The following is a 14,860-nucleotide window of genomic DNA, read 5'->3' on the forward strand; positions in this document are numbered from 1 at the left end:
ATTGGTTATATATATGTGTAATATAATCTCTATGGGTAGAGATGGGAAAGGTAAATTTTTTTAACCTGTAAGCTTGTTGTTTATTTGTGTGAAAATAAAAAATAATACATGACTATTAATTATAAATGCATACTAGTTATTTAGGTAAAGCTAGGGAAACTTCAATAATGATATGTTCTTCATTGGCATTTCATTTGTGAAATAGGTAAAAATTGTGAACTCTGAATCCAGAAGAATGAAACTAGTAAAAGGAAATTGGTTTTAGTTGTACAGATTTTTATATAAAATGGAGACTAGCAATGAAGGAACTAATCAAATGGGACTTTCTACCTTGATCCCACTAATGCACTGAAACCATTAAAATAAAATATTAATTTCCTTTGATATTTAATATGAATATTGAATACCCGTGTTACTAATTTTTTGGTAATTTTCCTTTCTGATTTTCTTTAAAATATTGTTTTTTATTAGTAGTACACATTTTTTTCTTGGCTTGTTTACTTGTCTTTGAAATGTTAGAAAAAAATTTTTTGATGGTGTTGGTTTTGTGTCTATAAAGCAGTTGGGCATATAAATATTATAATGCATAGGCAAACTACTCTAAAATCAACATGATAAGGAATAAAGGCTTGCCAGATTGTACAAGTAATAAAAAGGTACTGAAGTTGTTAAAAAATACAGAACATTTAAATCTAGGAAGCAATGAGGAAAATTAAATTAAATTTAATAAGTAGGAAATGTTGGGCAATAAAAGTATAATGTTTTCATGTAAGTTCTGTTAAATAAAGCCTTTAAAATCATATCAGTATGTTTTTACATAAGTTTTAAAAATGAAATTGAAAGTGAAAACAAAATGTAATTGTGTTTATGAATCTAAACTTAAAGTTATTTTATTACATTAAAGTATTTTAGATTTGGTACAAATACTAATACAATGCTTCCCTGAGTTTATATTTTCATTACACTAGCAAGGAAAAAAATCAAGAAGATACTACTCAAGCTGCATATTTTGCTACTCTTTTCTTTAAACTGTGCAGATTTCATATTAATTTAATTTAAATAAATCTCCACAGATTTATTAAATATATCAATGTAATTTTAATTCCGAGAATATTGTGAAAGATCTGGGGGAAATTTTTAGGAACTGAAAGCAGCGCGGTCACTCTATGTGTTATACACATGAGATTTATGAATTTTCAGCAGATCACTTTCAGTCTTTAAAAAAATCAAACTCCCTATTGAAAAGGCACTTAACTTGTTTTCCTTGTAAGACATGCAAGCTTGAAATTTTAAAAATTTTATAAAGATAAAAGGAGATTTCCACTTGTTTGGATAGATTGACTCTTTCACTGAAATAAACATATATATATTTCTAAAACCAGGTAGGGGGACGGGAAAAAGGACACCAAACCTTTTAAGTGCAGCACAACACTTTGTTGCTCTTATCTATGTCGTTTTATGTAGAAAAACTAAGTTTTTTACAATTGTTTATATTGGGAGCAATATAATGCTATGATAGAGAAGTTTTCACATATTGTCTATTCGGGGTGGTGGAAACCTTTTGGTAATGGATGGTGATGATAGTAGCACAACATTATGAGTATAATTAGCACCACTGAATTATATGTTTTTGGTTAAAAGGGAAAATTTTAGGTTTATTTATGTATTTATTAGTATAGAATACAAACTGCAAACCCTAATGTAAACTACAAAGTACAATTGTGATATTCCTTCATCCATTGTAACAAAGGTACCATACTAATGCAAAGCGTGTAATAGGGAAAAAGTACAAAAAAATTTATATAGCTTTTTTTTAAAAAAAAGTAAATATAAAAAAATGCTTTTTAGGATAAAAATGGTATAAGTTTTTGTTTGTCTGTTTTATTTTCTATTAGCAATTGAATGTAATCTTGCCTATCATTTAAGGGGATTTGTTACAAAGATATTAGTGGCTACAGAGGAAGGTATTTTCCTTATTTTGTTTTTAATTCTTAGCTGTAGAAATTAGAATTTCTTAATTAGTTTATAATCTCATAGTATCTGTTGATATTTAATCAGAGTAAAACATTCCTATTTATAGGGCCTACCAGTTTTTATTTAGTGCTTCAAAGAAATTCCAAATTTAGTAATTTGGGGAGTAATTACCAAAAATATATAGAAATTAATTTCTCTTAAAACAAGCTATATTGAAAAAGTGATTTCATTATTATATAATTTTAAAAAAAATCTCAATGCAGTAGATGTTAAATTTAAGAAAAGAATTTAATCTTCAGTTGACAATCTGAACAAAAATAGAATGTCCTTAACAAACAGTGAACCTGAAATTAAGCCATGGACTGTAGTTAATAGTACAGTCATAAAAATGGAGCTATCATTAGTTGTAACAAATGTTTCACACTGATGCAAGCTGTTGATAATAGGGTAGTATATGGGAATCCTGTATTTTATGCATGATTGTTCTGTAAACTCACAACTTCTCTAATAAAGAGAAAAAAAATAGAATGCTGTTTACTGCAGTAGTTCAGTTTAAAATTATTAAATCTGATATAACTGACTTGATTTTTAAGATAATAGCAATATTTGTGCTTTCATAGCCCTGCATTTTAACCTATAAGAATAATGTTATAGCAGATCTTGAATTTATGGTTGTCAATACTGTTTAGCATGTTTAAAATGGTGCTAAAAATTAAATCAGCCAATTTTTAAAACATTTTAGTATAAAAAATGTCAAACATATATAAAATAAAGTAATATAATGAACACCGTATACCTATTACTCAGATTTAACAGTTACACATAAATGTACATATTTATACAAACATACTATTTTTTTTCGAGAGATAGAGAGGAATGAGTGTTTTATTAATTGGATGACATACTTTCTGGCTTATCCATGACATCCCAATTCTAGAATAATTTTCAACAGTGTCCCCTTCACTCTCAGGTATTATTTGGGCAAATAATTTATAGGGTCCACTCTATTTGGAGGGAATTCAATATCCATTTTCATTCTACATTAGTAAAGAACTTTTTTTTTATAGATAAACTACTATGTCCTACTGTTTTCTGGTAGCTTTAGTGGGCATTTAACTAAAATATAAATTCAAAATTTTATATTTTTGTTATGAATGCAAAGTTGTTTGACGCCCTGCCTGACATCTTTTTTTAATCCAATTTTATTGTGATATATTCACATATCATATAGTCATCCAAAGTATACAGTCATTAGTCACAGTATCAATATATAGTTGAGCATTCATCACTATAATCAATTTTTGAATATTTTCATTACTCAAAAAAATAAAAATGAAAAAGAACACCCAAAACATCCTATACCTCTTATCTCCTTCCTATTATTTATTTATTTATTTAGTCCTTTTTTAGTCGTCTGTCCATACCTGGATAAAGTGTCAGCCACAAGGTCTTCATAATCACATGGTCACACTGTAAAAGCTAATTTTTAAGATTATCATCAAGATTAAAGGTCTTCAAGATTAAAGGTTAAAATGGGAAATTTTGAGTTATATATATGTTACTATATATAACATATATAGTATATATATATACTATATATAACATATATATAACTATTTTTATATATAACTATGTATATAACGTATATACTTGTTACTACAATAAAAAGTTTTCTTTTTTATTTTTAAGTGCCCCCTTCACTGCCATCCATCACTAAACCTTTTCATATTAGAAAACTGAGACAGTACTTGTCGATTTATTTCTGGCTTATTTCACTCAACATGATGTCTTCAGGGTTCATCCATGTTGTCTAATATATCACAACTTCATTTCTTTTTATGGCTGGATAATATTCCATTGTATGATATACCTCATTTCATTCATCCACCTGTTAATGGACATTGACTACCTTTTGACTATTGTGAATAATACTGCTAACAGAATCAGTGTCCAAGTATCTTTTTGAGTCCCTGTTTTTAATTCTTTAGGGTATATACCAAACAGTGGAATCGCCAGGTCATATGGTAATCCTTGTTCAACTTTTCAAGGAACCACCTAGCAGCTGCACCATTTTACACTACAAGGGTCCCAATTTCTCCGTGTCCTCTTCAACACTTATTATTTTCCATTTTTATGATAGTCATCCTTGTAGATGTCAAGCATTATCACATTGTAGTTTTAATTTGCATTTCCTGTAATAAGTAATGTTGTAGCTCCTTTCATGTGCTTATTGGCCTTTGGAGAAATGTCTATATGCTCTTTGGAGAAATGTCTATTCAAGTCCTTTGCCCATTTTTTAATTGGGTTTGTCTTTTTATAGTTGTCATTAATTTGCTGTACTTATTTCATCTTCCCCTTTTTCTGTTTCTCTTTGTTTTCTTTTTTTTTTTCTGCCTGAACTATTTTAAACCAAATACCAGATATGTCACTCATCCCTGCATATTTCAGTAGATGTCTCTAAAAATTAAATATTTACATAACCATTTTATCATTATCATACTTATCAAAAATTAACAAATAATACTATTAATATTCATATTGCCAGATGCCTCAAAAAATGTGTTCGGTGAGGCATGCAACTAGGGGAATGAACCCAAAGACTATATGGTGAATGAAATGTCAGAAACAAAAAAAAACCAAATATTATCATGCCTCACTCTTACAGACTAACTATAATATAAAAACTTGGTGAATTGAAGTCAAGAGCATGGGTTATCAGGTTGGGGCCTATTGTAAAGGGTCCTAGATTGTAAGTTCTTACAACAGTCACATATATTCAAGAGTTGTAACTGTTATTTCTATATTCTGAGATACAGAGCTGGTTGTTTATAATCTGATCATTCCCAGAAACTTCTAGGAAAATATATATGAAATATCAAAATGCTGGAGAAGAAAATCATAGAAATAAGCAAGTCAGCAAGAATATATGTTTCAGAATGCGAGTTAGCATAGTGATATAAAAGGAGCACTGTTTTAAGAGTCTGAAGACTGAATCATATGTTAGCTTTGTCCCTTACAAACATTAAAACTTTGAGCATTTATGGGCGGGCCAGGGTGGCTCAGTGGAAGAGTTCTGCTGGAGACCCAGGTTCGTTTCCCAGTGCCTGCCCATGCAAAAAAAACAAAACAAAACAAAAAAAACAACTTTGAACATTTAAGCTTTCTGGGCTGCAATTTTGGGTTAGATATATAGGTTGAATCTAATAATATCTGCTGTACTTATACTACGTGTTTGTTGAAATACTCAAATGAGATGCTTGTAATAACATTTTATAAAAACATAGCAAGCTATGCAAATATAGGATTTTATGTGCTATTGGGGGTAATGAATGCTTAATTATTGCCATATAACCTTTTCTTCCATCTTTGGCTGGTGGTCAGCAGAGTTACATTCATTTGCTGTCCTGTAAGATCCTGAGATTTCCTACCCTGATGTTACTGAAGGAGTAAGCCTAGCAGTTTGTGGGAGAAGAGAGAGAGAAAGAGGGAATGTGGTAGGCCAGTATTTCCAAAATAAGAGTTGGCTTATGATACTTTGTTCATCTCTAGATAATCTAAAGAGAATTCCAGAAATAAGGTGGGAAAGCTCTGATTTATTCTTGAAATTCAGTAACAGTTTAACTTTAAAGGATATCTGTCGAGATTTTATTCACATCTGTTTCAGTGAACAACATGCTGTAATTTTCTTAATCACTGATCTAACTCATTAAAGACTCATTGTTTTCAAGTTGTGAGATATTTCATATTATTAACTCTGGAATAGAAAGTGCCATCTATCCTTCTCATTAATAATTGTGCTTCTCATTAATGTTTGAAATCTTCCTTTTACACAGGACTTTGCCTCCCGAGCGAAACTGGCAGTTCAAAACCTAGTACAGAAGGTTGGATTTTTTGGAATTCTGGCCTGTGCTTCAGTAAGTGAATTGTATTCAAAGTAAATTAGGTTTATATTTTGATCCTATTTGTTTTTAAAAATACGTTGGTGGGTGCATACGTAGTTTGGTGGTAGAATTCTCACCTGCCCTGTGGGAGACCTGGGTTAAATTCCTGATACATGCACCCCAAAACAAAACAAAACATTGTGAACAAAATTCCCTATGATATACATATATCTTCCTTTGTGTGTGTGTATGTATACATATAGATATACATATGTGTAAGGAGTAGGGAGACCCAAAAAAATAGTTAAGTGAAGATAAAAATGGTTTCACTTTTATGGGATATGTAATGTGTTACTCATTAATTGAGGTGTTTTCTGTTGCATAGGTTCATACCTCGTTTATGATGTTTAAGCGTCGTATCACACAATGATGAAATTAAACCTAAATTACTTGATTCAGTTAGAACAAAAGAGACAGAAATCCATCTTCCCAATGAAGAATTTATAATGAAGTGCATTTGTCCAAATAATGATGACTTCAGCCTTTTTGCAGAATTGTAGCTGGGTAGTCTTATTTCAAGTATAGTTTCAGAGAATAACCATAAAACCTGTTTTGTTGATGAGGTTAACTTCTGGCTAGGTAGTGGAAACATCTGTGGCTAAGTGAAGAATGTCTTTAGCTATACTAAACTAGGAAGCCATTTATGTCTAAAACTTAATGTTTCAAAATTCAGATTTTGTAAAACTGACATTCCATGAAGAGTCAGTGGAATAGTCCTTTCCTAAAATTAATGGAAACAGTCATATTTGAATTGGAACAATTTGATCTAAGTTTTCATTGATAGCCTGAACACAGTTGTTGGTAATTCATTGGCAGATTTAGCCAGAATATTTAGGCCTGTAGTTGATATAAGCTGTAATTATAAATAAAATTCATAAAATTATTGTCCACTGACACATAGCTATTTATCTCCATTATATACTAGAGCATGAATACATCTCCGAGTTTTCCCATGACAAAGCAAATGGCCAAAAAGAAAGGCATATTATTCTAAAGTTTCTGACGTGGTATTAGCATGATAGAGAAATTCCGGAACATACATATGCCTTAAATTATTCTCTTGATCTTGGTAATACTAAGAATTTTTCACAATCTAATCTTTTATAAGCTCTTATTTTTAATGCAGAAAATCGTTGAGCAAGTTATGTAGGGATATAATAGTGTGATGTAGTGGAAAGTAGATTTTGGAGTCAGGCAGGTTTGGATTCATAAACTAGTTATGCTTCTTATTAGCTATGTAACCTCAGTCTACTAGGATTCTTTTAACCCCAATTTTCTCATTTTTAAAATGAGACAGTAAGACCTTCCTTGCAAGGGCTGATGTAAGGATTTAAGACAATATATGCAAAATTACTAGCACATAAATGCTAGTCCCTGCATCATAAATGCTTAGAGAGTACCAACCAATTTTACCATGATCCATCAGCTTTGTATCAACCGGTATTGGGAATAAAAAAGTGAAAGATATATTCCTTCTGCTCAAGGAGGCTGAAATCTAATGGGGGAGACAGTTGACATCAGTGATAAATAAAAGATGCTATGGGTATCAAGAATGGGATTGAGTTGAGAGGGAGGCCTAATGCACAATGATGTCCTTAGCTTGTAAGCTAATGGAACAAGCTCTAGAACCACACTGCCTGGGTTCAAATTCTGCTGTGCTGTTTACTCTGGGGAACTTGCTTAAAATGTCTCACTTTTCTTGTCTGTAAAATATGCTTAATGATATCATACAGCATTGTTGTGAGCATTGTGAATTAGCACATATGGAGTAAAGTACCTAACACATCAAAGAACTCAATAAAACTTAGCTGTCATTATTCTTGGGAAATATGTAGATGGCTGGGGAAATTCTGTTTACCTTTGCTTTATTAAAGCAAAAAAATATTTTCTTTAGCACTCATATATGCCTATGTCCTAACAAAAATCCACTTTCTATACTAGCCACCTTTTTTTTACAACTAGTTTTAGTCATTATTTCACATAAATTGATGGATCGATTTGGCGCTCTAGGAATATTTTATTATTTATTTATTTATTTGCATGGGCAGGCACCAGGAATTGAACCAAGGTGTGCGGCATGGCAGACCAGAACTCTGTGTGCTGAGCCCCCATGGCCCACCCCCGAGGAATTTTTTAATGCTTAATATTTCTACATTTCTTGATTTATGGTAGAAGGAAGTTTGTTATTTACATTACATTTAAACTAAGATAAGCAAAATTCCTAAATCTAATCTGCTCTCTGTATATTTAGTTAGCAGTTCTTTTAGAAAATAAATAACATGCACATCTAACCACAAATTTGCTAATTATGCTCTTCTGAGAGTTATCAATGCACTGAAGTGTCCAACCAGTTAAGAAATTCTAATTTTATTATTCTGATTTATATATCTTGTATCCTTTAAATTCATTTCACTTTCAACATAAGTTAGACTCTGGTAATAGAGGAGGAGTATAAAAATTGTTGTAATTCATGGAGTTGTGAAGGTCACAAGAAAAAAATATAAGAATGGGCCTTGCAAATGTAAGGCTGTGCAAATGAAGTTATTCACCTGGTTGTAAGAAGACAGATTAAATTGCATGAAACATTTGAATTTGAATAAGAAAAACAGTGAGTTATTGAATCCAAGTGTTGCTAACAAACATTTGAATTCTAGTTTAGGGATAGCATTATTTTTTTTTTTAAGCTACTAAATTTATTTTAACTGATGGCATTATTTTAAAAAGAACATATGTGACAAATATTTTTTAAACAGATGTGCTTTTCTTTGAAAGTTTGAAAATGAAATTATATAAATTAGTTGCTTTTGAATGATTCATCCAACAGCCACAAGGGCAGTATAATTCTGTGGGAGAAAAATGGAGGAAGTGCTCAAAAAACAGCTTGTGGTTTCTTTACATTTTTGCACAGAATTGTCTTTTAGCTTTCTTGAAATGTGGGAATGTTTGGAAAAGGCATTTGTTGTGAGTCACTTTTTTGTTTGAGAGTTAGTGTTCAGAACATCTGAATCTGTGCACTCATAGTTCCACATTTGACTTTCTTTCTAAAATATATCACATGGCTCGATGCATGGCCTTGGGCTTTCATGAAAAAAAATTTTTTTATGTTAATAAAAGCAATTAAAATTTTTTTATGTTAATAAAAACATTTTAAAAAATTTTATGCTAATAAAAGCAATCTACCTGTTAATTTATTTGTGAATTTACAAGAATATTTGCTAAAGAAATGTCAGCACCTTCTAGATAAGGTTTTTATTTCAGGGTAAATAATTTAGAATGCTAATAACTATTGTAATAATCTTAAGAATCTTTCTTTATTCATACTTTACCTTAGATAGCAGTCACCAAATGGCCAAATATCCAACTGAATGAGATTAAATTTCTTAGCATGCATTGTCTTTATCCAATTCTAGTATGAGGTTGAATAATACATGGGGCATTAGCTATAAATATTACAAATAGAGGCACATCTGGCTATGCAGTGAACAGATTTAACGATAGCTTGAGAAAGATACAAGACCCAACTTAGAGATACATTAGGATACTTGCCTAACCCCTTTCTGAATGATCTAGTACCATCTAGAAGTCATGGCTCACTTTACAATGAAAGCAAATTTGGAAACTGAATGCCACCTACCAATGGTCAGGAAATTCATTATTTGAATTATAGATGGAAGTCAATTTTCATTTTTTTTCTCTTTTTAGATTCCAAATCCTCTGTTTGATCTAGCTGGAATAACATGTGGACACTTTCTTGTACCTTTTTGGACCTTCTTTGGTGCAACCCTAATCGGAAAAGCAATAATTAAAATGCATATCCAGGTAATTATAACCCCTCTTTCCCTGGCTAATGATAATGAAACATATTTCCCACTTAAACATTCCTAAGAACATTTTAAGATATTGGTTCTGCTTCTTTTGGTTGTATTAAAGCGTGGAATGTCACTTGGAAGTTAGTGAATTTCTGACAGGATTCTCTGGTGCCTTTTGGAAATTTGGGCCCCTATATTGTTTTTCTTCTTGTTTTCTTGTTTGTTTATTCCTCCCTTCCCTTCCCTTTCCTTCCCTTCCCTTCCCTCCCTTTCCTTCCCTTCCACCCCATTCTTTCCTTCTCTTTTTCTTTCTTTCATTCTTTTTAAATTATTTTACTTTTTACCTAGCAAAACTGTTTACCCAAGATCTCTACCAAAATACTCTTCCTGGGTACAAAAAAATGCACATCATTTTCACATACTTAATTTTTAGAATCCAGTTTCTTTACTGATCACAAACTGGGTAAATACTTTCACTAATACTTCTTTTCTTTCACACACTTTTATATAGTACTTTTTCTTATGGCATCAATATCTTTATTGAAAATCAGTCAAATGTTAGTATGAAGCGAGAATGAACAAGAAAGAGGTCTCTGAAGGAGTGAGGAGATGTGGGTTGTGGTTAGGGAATTGAGACTCCACTAGTCTTCAAAGCCAGTCTTAACAAAATCTTTAAGATATACATACATGTATATATGAATAGAGGAGAGAAAACAAACTAATAATTTAATTGAAGGGAAATGAATATATGTTTCTAGAATTTTGTCAAATAAATTAACCTGGGAGGAATTTTTTTTTAAACAATGAAGATTGCAACAAAGAGGTGTTCACCAAAGGAAAGATAAAAACAATAAAGTAATATCTGTCTTAGTATAATTTTTTAATAATTAAAAGCTTGTTGCATTAGTTTCTTAAATGCTGCCAGAATGCAATATACTTGAAATGGAATGGCTTTTAAAAGGGGGAATTTATTAAGTTGCAGTTTTATAGTTCTAAGCCTATAAAAATGTCCAAACTAAGGCATCCAGGGAAATATACCTTAATTCAAGGAAAGTCAAAGGGTCAGGAACACCTCTGTCAGCTGGGTAGTCACATGGCTGGCATTTGCTGCTCCCTTGCTCCTGGCCTCTATTGCTTTCAGCCTCTGTTCCTGTGGGGATTCCTTACTTTGGTTCTTCAGGGCTGGCTTTCATCTCTTGGTTTCCCTTGGCCCTCTCCAGGTTCTGGCTTACTCTACATCTCATGGTGATGTCTGCTTGGCTCCAAGCATCTCCAAATATCTGTGTCTCTATTCTCTGAAGAAACTGTTCTCCAAGCATCTGACCCTGCCTTCTCTGCCGGCTCTGAGGCTTCTGTCGTTTCTCGTTCTCTCCAAAATGTTTCCTCTTTTAAAGGATTCCAGTAAACTAATCAAGACCCACCCAGAATGGGTGGAGTCATGTCTCCATCTAATCAACGGTCACACCCACAGTTGGGCACGTCACATCTCTGTGGAGATAATCTAATCAAAGGTTTCCGACCTATGGTATTGGATCAGGATTAAAACATGGCTTTTGTGGGGTACATAATATTTTCAAATCAGCACACAGATCTATCCCATGGTTTCTTCTTAACACCTCTCTGCCTCCAATTCTTGGGAAAAATTCTGAAACATAAAAACTTCAGCCGCTTTTACCTATACAGTTTCTTATCTTAGATTTTGGCATTTGAGATGAGTTTATTGAATCTGTCCCCTACTCTCCCGGCCTTAATAACTACCCAAAATTTAAGGATATGTTTTTCTCCTTTCAAGGAGTATGCTTTCTACCACGTAAATTAGATATATTGAGCAGTGAACATGGTTTTTTTAAATATTGGAATGCTAATTACTTTGGTAAAAATTTTAAATACATAGTTTCATAGCAGGATTTTTCAAATGTTTAAAGTTTTGCTAATACTGAATTTTTTTGTATGGTGCTTGACCATAAAGCATTTAGTATGTGTCATGTGATTTAATTCTAATAAGCCTTAGAGAATTACTATGCCTATTTTATAAATATCAACCTTGAAGAAGTTAATAAATAAATTGCCTACATGAATAAGTAACAGCTGGTTCTTAAACCCAAGTCTTCTGGCTTCAAGTTCAGTATTCTTTTCATTCTTTTGCATTGCTTCCTTAACTATAAATTATGTGTATGATGAAGGAAACTAATTTGCTTAATGCTCGCTAGTTATCAAGACTTGTGCTAGGTGAGTTATTTTAATTATCTCAATGTCAAAACAGTCCTGTGAGCTGTTATTTGAGTTTTATAGAAGGGAAAATACTTGCCTAAAATCCTGGAATTCAAAACAAACAATAAAGTTGAAGCTTTTTTTCCATGGGTCCATATGGTAGGAAAACAAAAAAGCTCACATAATTAAACAGACCACGGGATGTGTTTGCTATGTTCCATTGTATCACACTGACATATTTTCTAAAGGCATGTCACTTGATGTACATCCAGATGTAGCTTAGGGCAACAAACATTTCTCATTCCTTGAGTAATTTTAGTGAGTAATATAAACATGTTAACCATTTCTGGAATAAGAGCAAGGAAAACCTCACACACAGTTTTCTGTACTCTAATGGTAAATCTATCTCATCTTTCTTCCCTTTTTCCTCAGCTTAAACCAGACAACCACTCTTGATGAACATTATTAATGTCATTAATGTCTTGCAGTCTGTTAGGCCTCCCTAAAAAAGTTAAATCAGCCTACCTAATTATGTTAGATAGGGATTTCCTTTTTCCCTTGATCCAGTGGATAGATTCTCATTGTCTGTCTATAGAAGGAGCTTGAGAGACTTTCATTGCCTTTCTCCAAAATAATGAAGTGAGAAGTTAATACACCCTTCCTGGGTTTCAGCATAAAAAAAAGTTACATACTCACAATTCTCACATGCCATTTAATTTATATCATGATTATTTATTGCCTTTCTGCTTTCCTACCAACATCCTCCTCCCCTTATCCCCACAGAAAGATAAGCTCTATGAGGGCAGGAATTTTTGTCTCATGGTTCACTGAGAAATAGAAATAGTTTCTGGTATATAGAAGGCAAACAGTAAACATATATTTATTCAAAGAATCAGTGTGGGAGTCTTCTTTCCAGAAAAGTACCCTTCCTCTATGGTTAGTTTCTTCTTTGTTAATTCTAGTACCATTAAGTTCCTAGCACCCATAACATACTTTTTTTTTCTTTTCTCTTTTTCTTCTTTCTCTTTCCATTTTTGTTTTTAGGATTAAAAAAAAGTTATGTTTAAATAACTTTAGGCTTCCAAAAAAAATTGCCAAAATGCTATGAGAGTTCCTGTATATCCTTTACCTAGCTTCTGCTAATGTTAGCATCTTAGATAACCATACTATAATTTTCTAAACTAAGAAATTAGCATTGTTACAATACTATTAACATATCTACTTTATTCTGATTTGTTTCTTTTCTATTCCTGCATCCAGTGCAGACATAACCATTTTTCCTCCCTCCTCTACCTTTTCCCTTGTTTCTTCTGCCTGTGGCTGAGTAGGCTGTGCCTTTTGTTTATTTGGTAGAATCTCTGCTCAGACCTCCAGCCTAAAGGACTATGGGGCACATGTTCTTCAATGTCTGGCACATTTTATGTTGTGCCCTGCACAGTGAATTTTCAAGCTGTTACATATAAAAAAGAAAATCTTGTTTTGTTCTTGAGCAATAAAATTGTGCAATAATCAGCACATAAGCTTATTTTGAATGTTAGGAAATGATGATAGGGAAAGCACATGGTGGTGAAATCCTTGAGAGGTTAAACCATTAGCTCTGTTTATTAATAGAAGTTTTATAGCTTCAGATAACTGGCTTTTAATGTGGGTGCTAAAAGGATCCCATATATTAATGTTTTTCTCCATAAATTTATCTCACAATTGTCTTTTTACCTTCATAATTTTCATTTGCCACTTGTGTATCATTTATAAAATCATCATTCATCTTGTAACTATTTGACAGCTATATGTGCTTGCTTTTACTGTGAAATAGCTAAATATCGTTTTTTCAAATTAAAAGGTATATAAACAAACCCCCAGAAGAAGGACAATTGTTTATTTTTTTCTTTCCTTTCCTCTTTGTTTACACTGGTTAAATAGTAATTGTTTAACAAACAATAAGACACTAAAGGGTTTGTTATCAGTAATTGGAGAAGGAACTCAGATTTACTCATATTTAATCAGAATTATTTATCCTTTAAAGCTAAACTTAAATATCACCTTCTTGAATAGTTTATTAATCATACAATCAAACGTGACCTCTCCTTTTATTGACATCAAGAACCCATTGTTTTCTACCACTAAAATTTATAATTTTTTATTTTTATTTATAAAAATGTTATACTTACCATCTTTCCACTACTTGTAGAAAAGGTTATAAATGTCTTCAGGGCATTAATGAAGTGTCTTTCTCATCTTAGTATTCTCAAAAAATCCTTATATTATCCATAGTAAGTACTTGGCTTAACATCTGTTGAATTGAGTAGAGATTTTTTTATTTTTTTTTTATTTTGCATGGGTAGGCACCAGGAATCCGAACCAAGGTCTCTGGCGTGGCAGGCGAGGTCTTCAAACCAGCACACCTACCTAATCTTTATCAATGTTTGAATAGAGAAAATGTGTACAAGATTAAGTCAGGGTAGAATTTTCATTATAGCTCTTTTTTTCTCTTGAGTGTGTAGAGAATATTTGCTCCCTGTTAACCCCAAAGGCATCTTTACTATGGGTAAGACAAGACATTAACATCTGTAATTAATGTGGGAGTGCTTCGTTAACACCAAAATGAAAACTTCCCAGGTCCGGTGAGACTCCCCATTAGTCTGTAGATAAATTCACAGGCTACATTTAGGTAGCTTCTGCCATGATCCTGAAAGCCCAGGCTCCAATCAGCATCTGGGAATGGAACTTTCAGTGTATTTTTATAAAAGCCTTTCATGTAAGACATTCAGTCTTTTCAAGATCCTCTGGATTATATTTCGCCCAGGCCCCTGTCATCAGGATGATCAGTTTTGTTTGCAGTGATAGTAGCTATTTGGGAAACTATGACCCATGACTTTAGTTATATATACCATTTAAGGATAGATACATAGAACATGTGGAATGTCC

At 32.3% G+C, this 14,860-nt stretch overlaps 1 protein-coding gene across 3 annotated transcripts in view; it reads left to right on the plus strand.

The window, feature by feature from the left end:
* The window catches only part of VMP1 (vacuole membrane protein 1), a 153,638-nt gene that overhangs the window by 116,491 nt on the left and 22,287 nt on the right, over positions 1 to 14,860 (plus strand). For all 3 annotated transcript variants that reach the window (XR_013177670.1, XM_077164986.1, XM_077164987.1), the window contains 2 exons: positions 5,808 to 5,888; positions 9,618 to 9,734. Coding sequence is in view for 2 of the 3 variants with exons in the window: in XM_077164986.1 (XP_077021101.1) it covers positions 5,808 to 5,888; positions 9,618 to 9,734 (198 nt within the window). In the remaining variant the exon portion in view is untranslated. The remainder of the gene's footprint in view (positions 1 to 5,807; positions 5,889 to 9,617; positions 9,735 to 14,860) is intronic.

This window comes from Tamandua tetradactyla, chromosome 6 (genome assembly GCF_023851605.1).
Source record: "Tamandua tetradactyla isolate mTamTet1 chromosome 6, mTamTet1.pri, whole genome shotgun sequence".
Classification (NCBI taxonomy): domain Eukaryota; kingdom Metazoa; phylum Chordata; class Mammalia; order Pilosa; family Myrmecophagidae; genus Tamandua; species Tamandua tetradactyla.